The 9725-nt window shown below is 35.4% G+C and overlaps 1 protein-coding gene across 1 annotated transcript; it reads left to right on the plus strand.

Annotated features, from left to right (window-relative positions):
- The first annotated feature begins 2097 nt into the window (after window positions 1-2097).
- LOC112557162 (arf-GAP with dual PH domain-containing protein 1-like) lies at window positions 2098-9725 on the plus strand. The gene is given in 10 exon segments (XM_025226859.1): window positions 2098-2248; window positions 5419-5549; window positions 5811-5902; window positions 6370-6521; window positions 6524-6573; window positions 6862-7008; window positions 7555-7638; window positions 7822-7953; window positions 8490-8722; window positions 9665-9725. Coding segments are annotated over 10 exon segments (1164 nt in total). The 5' UTR covers window positions 2098-2166.

Raw genomic sequence — 9725 nt, forward strand, 5'->3', positions numbered from 1 at the left:
TTAGTTAACCACATTGTGTGTGTGCATGTATGCTTGCTGTATACATTATGGGTGTGTGTGTGTGGTTGGTTGTGATTCTGTTGCAATGTGTGACTTATGTGGCAGTTATATATCATGGATTTGCTTTATAACTACTTGAAGAGATTAGTAAAGCTTGCATCTTCATTGGTTTTCATCTATAGTCCTGAAATGTGAGTTGATTTAACAACAGGCATTTAAGGTAATCAGTGTTGTGCAGGTAAACATTTAGCCTTGACAAAGCTTACCTAAAGATGTTTGCTCATATTTATGGCTTTTTTACTGATGACAACATTGCACAAGCCACATGCAAAAACAAAATCCTGAAACCTGCCTGACCAGTAGTTGTTTAATAGTCATAAGTGTTCCTTTTTGTTTGTGGAGTGGTGATGTTGAGGACAGGATTAAATTAGGGTAGGATAATAAAACCCAGCCCTCCTCTCCCTATGACTCTGCTGATAAATATTACATTTACTGCCTCACAAAGATAAAGTTCTTTCCATTAATCCATTTTATGGTGTGGAGACTGCTTGTTCTAGTGTCTTAGATTTTGTATTTACCACTAGTATTTATCCCAGAGGGCAATGAAGAAGCAGGTAACGCAGTTATAACTAACAATCAGTGAGTTGACAGAACTCTCCTTAGAGGACATGCAAATCTTCCTATCTAATTGTGATTTGACAATGCCTGCTGGTGCCAATAATCTGTGAACAAGTGTATACAAATTTTTGTTCATCACTAGTGAACTGTTGTAGTAACAAAGAGAGAAGGACAGTACACTACACAGGAATTGTAGAACAGCTGGAGAAGTCTAACCTTTTTTCTTTGTTTTTAATCTTGGCTATTTTATAATTCACCATCTTCTGAATCCCTGTACCACCAGTACTTAAAATAATGATGATAAAGGTGAGGATGAATAAGACATTTATAGAAGTGTTTTACTTGTAGGTGATTTGGCATATATGATAAGTTTTGAAGATATTGTGTCATGCACATTAAGTTGCCTTTTTGCCTTCTGTAAGAATGTATAGAGACACTTCATCATTGTTAGGAGATCATATATCATCAGTTAAAAATTTTTTAATACCATTCAAAAACAAATGTTGCGAAAAGTAATGCTTATGCTTGTAATATAGATACCAGATTTTTTTTTTTTAAAAGTACTAAAATGTAATTCCTAAAAGCTCCAAATACATGTCTGTACAGAGAACTGAAGACAGAAAAATAGCTAAAATTCTTAGCAATGTCTGATAATGAGCTCTCTCTCCCCGATGCATAAGAGTTTATCATTCATGAATTAGTGCACTGTATGTCTTCATTTCCACCATATTGTTGGTTGAAAAGTTATTACAACAAATTATTAAAATGAATGAAGATAAAATAATTCATAATATTTTCAGCTGGCATTACCAAGAAAAAAACCGTGATCTATTTTTTTTGGCCAATACTGGTTGATTGATGCTTGTCGGCACACTAATATTGGGGTGTCCGAGTATAAGGTGATGGGCTGGATGGATTCATCACCTCACAAGGTTCACCACATAGGCCTTTCTGGGGATGCAGTAAACACGTATGGCATGTTAATATACTGAGCTCAGCTCCACGTAGGGTATATGCTTTATAAATAAAATTATTAATCAAAGTCTAAGGTAAAGGAGTCTAAAGTGATGTATCAACAATATTGGGATGAGGGTACCTACATGTGGATTACAGAAATATACAGGAAATGTTAGGAGCAAAATACAGCTGCTGCTTTAAATACTGTTTAATACTACATAATTAAACAAGTTTAAGGACTAACCGATTGTCCGCCTTTGGTGATGTGACAGGACTGACCAGCCCTTAAATTTTCAAGTTCAGCGGATACGCATATGGGACAGAACATAGATGATACTTATATGCACAGATTCTATATGCGATGCGCATGGACAAGTTAACAGCAGTGTTAATAGTGCTTACCATGTATCTACATTGAAAACAAAACAACAAAAAGCCAATCCGGTTTCCTCGATATAACGGCAACGAAAATAAATTTGAAAGAGACTTCCAGATTAACTTCCAAATAAGGCTTTATATGACGTCACTTTGGCTTCCCCCGTTCTAATTTAGGAAGGTGGCTTGACAGGGAAGTGATTCACATAGTCCAAAATGGCGGAGCGATGTCGCGCCGAACTGGCCCAACTAATGAGGGAAGATGGCAATAATGTTTGCGCGGATTGCGGAGATGAAGGTAATCTAACATATTATTATTAATTAAATTTTCATATCCTATTGTTCTATTTTTTAAATTTCATATTTCAGTTGGTGGCGTCGGCAGTGCACCTGATGTTAGGTTGCAGACGACGTTTATATATCTTTATTTCAAAGTCACATGCTGTGTATGTTCCGTTTCACACATTATATTCCTGGGACTAGAAGAATTTTTGTGGCTGTAAAACCTATGATCATTTTGGCTTTAACCAGAAAAGTCTTGAGTGTTCGTTGTGACGTTGTCTTATTACATGCTAAGTGTAAAAGTTTTTGTTCGCAGTAGCCTCGTGTATACTTAGCAACATTACAAAAAAGGGGTGATGAACAGCTATGGAATTAGTTAATTCGTTGATAAATTTCCAAGCTAAGTGGACTGAGATAATACTGTGAAATGTGTTAAAGTACTGGGTATTAGTAATTCGCAGCTGCGTTGACCAGACTGCCTGAACTGGGCGGTGATTAAAAACGTAAGAGCGAGTTATCTCCCTGCTTATCAGAACACGACCTCTGTTGCTGTCATTAAGTTCATGTCATTATTCCACTTATCAAAGATGCCAACCGGAAAGCAAAGGGCTCACTGCGATACGATGAGGATCGAGCATAAGTAAATTTTTAGTAAATGGCACCATGTTAAGGAAGTTGAACACAATCTGAATCACGTGTCCTGTGTAGTTGGTGCGCTGTATTGTTTTGTTGGAAGGGTTAGTCATACAATATTGGACTCAAGCTATTGTCAGCATCCAGCTCATATTCAATAAAATGAACTGGCTATTTTTTTCAAATTGTTGCGAGAAAGTGTTTTCAGAAAGATGTATGAAATAATTATAGTTCTTGTTATGTGGTTCCTCTTTGCGTTTTCTATATTTGTTTTTATTCATCATTAGTGCTGTTGTTTATTCATTCATAGTTCATATGTTATTGGTTTCTTTTCCTGTCCCTCGTATGCTGTCCATGTCTCGTTCTTGTTCTTAGGCACTAAGAGCATGCTCCTTAGCAGTGTTAGTATGTGCTTTAGAAATGTTAATTTATTATTATATTTAGAAAATTAAGCTAACCATCCGCCTCATACCCATACAAACCTAATATAACAATTTAACTTAAGGCAGAAATAATTGCATGGAAAACACGAATTTTTACGTTGTGTGCATTTGTAATGACAAATATCTGTTGAAATAAACAACAGAAAAATCAAGGTTATGTCGGCCTGTGTTAAACAATGAAAGCCCATGGTAATTAGTATTATATTGCCTTAAGAGCATATATCTTGTCTTTTGTGTAAATAATGATTATGGTCATTAGATTAACAGGGATATATACTTATATATGACATTCATTTTATGCTAGCTGTTGAAGATATTTTTACCTTTTACAAAGATTTATATAGCCATTATTGATCTGCTAGGAAACTGGAGCGAGAAATGGCATTTTAAAGTAATGGCTTCATAATGCAAAGGCATACACTACCGTGCATGTCCTTGTACCAGGAGACCAATCCCCTTGTGTTTATTTTTAACACTGCTGGGGAAGAACAAAGACACATAAGCACATAGCCAACCAGTCACCACCCAAACATTTCCATCAACAAAACAGGAAACTGTCATAAAACAAATGAAAAGCTTTACATTTCTCATTTATAGATCTTTACAAATTTCATAAACATATGGTAGAGGAGCAGGTCACTTGGAGTGGGACACAGATATAGAATGAAAATGTGTGAACAGAACATTCTGTGGTCTGCCAAGAATAATAGTTGTCCTTAAGATTTGTTGGATTCAGAAAGAGCTAGATCTAGATTGCATAAGCATTCATATCTTCATTTCTTGCCTAAATGCTCACATATTTATTGCATTCATATGTCGACACATAAAGATACACATGCAGCCTTGCCCTCTTGTTACACTTTTAAGAATGTACTTCGGAATAGCTTTGAAATTTGTTTTATTTAAGGATAAAGTCTTTCTACAGGACACTTATTTCTCCTGCAATTGGTAGTCATTTCTTTAATGTCATTTAGATTAATTTCAGGAAAGTTTGAACAGTGCTAGTTGACAAAATCTGGGACAGTGCTTAAAAATATCTGAGCACTAAAGATATGATAATAGTATCATCAAGTACTGTCAGAGAATTTAATAAGTTAGCTACTTTGGCTAACATCTATACTTTTATCCCATAAACAGTTAAAAGGAGATGGACAAGAACCTAATGCTCTAGTCAGATTGAATGTCTTTCTATTTACCAGTTCTCTGCTACCTACTGACATGCTGATTGAGGATTCTATAATTAGGTGGCTGCAGAAACAAGGCTTCTGGCTAAAATGCAAAGCTGTGGAGTAATTGTAATTACTAAATTAGACAAGAAGTTAGCATATGAAGGTGTAGATTGGGTCTATGGCATTTTGGTATGTTTATTAACATTAAGTTTTATAGAATAAAGTTATAAAACCATTTACAGGATGAAGCCATAGAACTATAGAATGAAGCCAGTAGACAGGTTTCCTGTTGTGTCTATTTTTCGGCATGAATGGTCATAGAAAAAAAGTCATTGGGTTTGTTCCTTGTTAACCTGAGTGCAGGTAGAGAAGTTTTTTTTATATTGTTCTGGTTATGTCCGATAACAGTCTTATGTGTTGTCTTAAGACAAGATTTGTGCAGAAAGTAACAAAGTAGGATCATGATTTTGCAAGGCAAATGATTAAACATCCATATGCATTTAGACCACACTTGAGCACAACATGTGGAAAAATATTTCATGTTTAGTTCCCATGGAAGAAAGTTTAATAGCCTAAATACATTATGTGTATGTGTACATGCATATGCATACATGTATTATGAGGATCAACATGACATTTTCTTGGTCTATATTTATCTAAATATGGTTTTCATTGTTATATTCAAAATAATTTTTCCTCTCAAAGGTAAAAGCAGTTGATAAATTTATAGCTCTTTTTTAAAAGCTCTTTTATTTGTCTTTTTGTTCATTGCTCTCTTTATTATTTTTATTATTATTCTGCAGTTTATTTTTTTAAATAGTCCCACTACTGTCTTGATTCTTTTTTTTTCATGAGTTTGTCTAGTTCCTATTCTACTATCTATATTTTCCAATCTTTATTTCAACTCACAATTACCTGCTTTTTTGTGTGGATTATTTCAGATCCAGACTGGGCATCTATTACGATTGGAGTCTTTCTATGCCAAATTTGTGCTGGAGTTCATCGCAGTTTGGCTTCACGCAGTCGAGTCAAGTCAGTGCGCCTTGATAACTGGGACAGAGACCAGGTCCAGGTGAATAGGGTTGTTCATTGGTGTTTAGGAGAACAGAACTTATTACTTTGAGGGAGAGAATTGCATATGTTTGTGATTATTAACCACATGGACAACATAAAAAAAAAGCTTATGATGTATTTATGCTATTTAACAAGAATACTAAGAACAAGTTGCATGTTTGATCAATGGGGGTTAAAAAAAAAAGAGAAAAAAATACCCATCAGCTATGAAAAATGATTTTTCGAAAGTTGCTTGTTATTTCAATTATCTTATTTCCAGGTAATGGAAGTGATAGGAAACAAAAAGGCAAACGAGAAGTTTGAAATGTATGTTCCTCCTTTCTACAGAAGGCCTAAAAAGAATGATGTTGAGTAAGTGATATTAAAAACCAAACTTTTACCATCCTGCAGAAAAAAATGAATTTGATCTGGCAGAGGGAGGTGAGGGAACTTATTGGACCAGATAGAAGCAATTAGCAAAGAGTGACCATGAGGGTAGACGTGTATGTGCCCCTCACCTCTCTCTTAGGATGAACAATTCTTTCCTGCCATAAGGTAGAAGTTTGGCCTTTAAAATACTTCACATGATCATATTTCAGGGTTTTTTTTATGAGGATCACAGAAACTTTAATGTGCATAATGTCATGTGCTGGCATGCACTCACACAGATATGTCCATGGCCACATTTGCATACCTCCACATTTGCAAAGCATTAAAAAAGATGAATTATAAAAACATCACTGATGTGTGAATAATATCAATCATGATTATATATATGTATATGTGCACTTGCATTTTGCATGGTGATTAATACATTTTGCATTACTTAAAAAAAATAGGGTCTTGAAGAAAGAATGGATACTTGCCAAGTACCTGCGAGAGGAATTCACGGATCCAGATCGACAGAGTGCATACAATTGTTCATATAAAGAGGGCATATTATGGAAACTAGGGCGAGATCGTAGACAGTTTCAGCAGCGCAAGTTTGTGCTGTCCGTGCAGAGAACAAGTTTTTGTACTACATAAATGATGACTCAAAACAGGTAGGATGCAGAATTCTATTTCCTCTGCTAAGAAATTTTGGACCCATTTTTTGTCTTTGTATTTAGAATCTTAAGCAGTCTGATTTTATTGTATGTGTGACATGCTGAAAAAGAATATATCAGTTTCATAAAATGTTGTTATGCTTTGTATATGCTGAACCTTCTTAGCTGTTTTTTCCCCCTAAAAGAGCATCGGTAGTTTTGTCAGTAGCAACATTGTTAAGTTTAAACACTTCAGTGGCTTGCAGGTAAAGTATAAATTTGACACTTGGATTTATTTTTTAGAAGCCACAGCAGCCCAAGGCTGAAGCAGACCTCGATCACATGAACGCTGTGTTTGTTCCTGAAAAGATTGGCAACCCTTATGGCCTACAGATGACTTTCTTCAAAAATGGATCCACTAGAAGCCTGTTTGTTTACTCAGAAAACTCTAAAGTAAGTATTCTTTGTGTGTGCTGGGGGATAGAAGAAAATTTGAGTGGCAGAAAGCTAGCAGATAATAATATCTTTGTTGTTGCGTGTCTTGCCTGTAAGCAATGCATTTTGAGTTGTGTATATACACACACAGAGTAAAACCTCTTTATAACGATTTTCCTGATGATGACCCCTTCAAAATGTCAGTGATACAGTTTTATAAGTATAAAAGCAAGACACTAATAGTTTGTTTACTATAGGTATCCAGATTACAATAACCTTAACAAATGAACATTTATGGATTTGTACTTTTTTTCTGTGACCAGTTTTAACGGAGGGTCTGTAAACTGCTGACAATTTTAACCAAGCATCCTATATTTTATGAATGCAAAACACTGATCAGACTGAAGTGTTGAAACCATTATTTTATTTGTTTATTTTGTTGAATTGTGTAGAGATTTACAATGAAGGAATTCTAATTTTAATATGCGTAGAATAAGATATGTGTTGGTAATTGAATTAACATTGCCAGTGTAACATATCTTGCTCACATGTTATGTAATACAGGATATTGTTGACTGGTACAACTGCATTCGAGCTGCAAAATGGGAGAGGAGACGGATAGCTTTTCCAGATAGGAGTTTACAACAGGTAACTGATTTGTATGCCTTGATTTAGACCAGCAAAGTAGCACACCTTATTTGACAAGGTCAGAGTTAAAATGCTGTAAAGGTATTAAGATCAAAAAGAATGTAAGCCAGTGACTGCAGCAGCTCATTTACTTGTAGCAGTTCATATACTTGTATTGCAGCAATTCATATACTTTTATTGCAGTTGGCAGAGGACCTGACCAAGGACTTTTTGCAAGAAGGCTGGCTTAGCAAGATGGGGCCAAAGAATGAGCCTTTCAAGCGACGCTGGTTTACTCTTGATCGCAGGAAGCTTATGTACTTTGAGGAGCCATTGGTATGTTAGTCGTCTGCACAGAGGTGCACACTCATGCATGCATAAATGCACATTGCATTATCTAAATTATTCTACTTACCTATATATTTGCGAGAAGGCAGTTGAGAAGCTTAGTACAGTCAGAAGCTTTCCACATTGAAAGTTCTTTCCTTTACTTCCGAAAGATTGTTTTTACTTGCTGAAGAGGAAGTTGAAGCAAAAAAAACCAAATATTTAGATTCCACTCTCAATCTCAGAAATGTTGGCGTTAAAAGCAATGTTTGAAGAATGATGTTTCTCAGCAATGACAATAAGTACCTAAAGAGAACATAAAAAGAAAACTCATTGATAAAGTCCATTAAAAAGCAATGAAGTGAGCCAGTGGTAAACATCAAATACATAAATTGAAATGTATGCTTAGCTATGAGCAGTGTCCATAATCCTGGACCTCACTTAAATTCTATTTTGTTTGTCATTTATTTTCTCATAGTCTTCTTGTTTTTCTCTGGTTTTTTTTTTTTTTTTTTTTCATTTTTGTTTCCTTTTTATGCTTCCAGAATGCTTTTCCCAAAGGTGAAGTATTTATTGGTCATCGTGATGGGGGTTACTCATTGAGTCTGGGAATGCCTGAAGGAGATCGAAGTTCCAATAGTCACAACAACTATTGCTTCACGCTGCATACACCAGAAAGGAACTTTTTGCTGCGTGCTGAAACCCAGGATGAAATGGACAAGTGGACTGCTTCAATTAACCATGTTATTGATCTTCCCCTGACACCTCAGACAGCAAACGTAAGATCACTGAAGCTGCCAAACTGTTTCACCTTTCTAGATCTGCATAGATTATCCTAGGATGCAACCTCATGGGATTCCTGCAAAATTTTGTGGAGTGCATACTTTGAAATTCACATTGGCCTTGTGCCTACAGAAATATCATAGCTTATGTGCATTTTCAATGATTTTGAACGTGCTTCTGCACTTCAAAAAATTTTTTCTAGGATTCTCTGCACTAGCTTGAAACCTGACATCAAGAATGGATGATAACAACTGAATAGCTTTAAATTGTTACCACATGTACCAGTGATAAATTTTGTGGCAGGTAGTTGGTGATACATTGAATGTCTACTCTATAAAAGCTCATGTTCTGCCATCTGAAGAGGTTGTTTCCCAAGATGCTGTCTTAACAAAAAATGATCAAAGGCAAGATGAAGGCATTGGGTGGTAGCTAAAGAGGGGTGGAAGGTGGTTTTACGAGGGGAGATGACAACCCTCTCCCCACAAAATGTAATCCTACATTAGAGACAGCCACCATATCTCACTGCAAAACGAAACACATCAATTAAAGAAAGGACATAAAGAAACTGGATGAACTGAAAAGTCAGTAATTCGAAGTATGTTAATCAGACTAAATGTAATATAGTTTGATGATTTGGTGAGGGTAATCACAACTTTCATATATGTTAAATATGATTTGCTCAATGTCAATAAAATTTGAAATGCATAGGATACATTTGCTTCCAGTAAAAAACGATCTTCATAAAATTTTTGGTGTTAAAGATTACATTTACTTCCAAAATTTAATGTTGGCAGATTTTTCTTTCTTTATTTTTTGCCTTCCGTCAACCTTATTACTTGGTCCTGTTGATTGGGGTGTAGGAGAAAGCACATTACATACTAGATCATGATTAAAATGTAAATCTGTGATTTAACTTAATTTTGGAAATTGTTTTTGCAGTTGCGTCAATGTTGGTACCCAAAAAATCTTCAAATTCTTTCCGGCTCATCAAAAGATAA

The sequence above is a fragment of the Pomacea canaliculata genome, linkage group LG1 (genome assembly GCF_003073045.1).
Source record: "Pomacea canaliculata isolate SZHN2017 linkage group LG1, ASM307304v1, whole genome shotgun sequence".
Taxonomy (NCBI): Eukaryota; Metazoa; Mollusca; class Gastropoda; order Architaenioglossa; family Ampullariidae; genus Pomacea; species Pomacea canaliculata.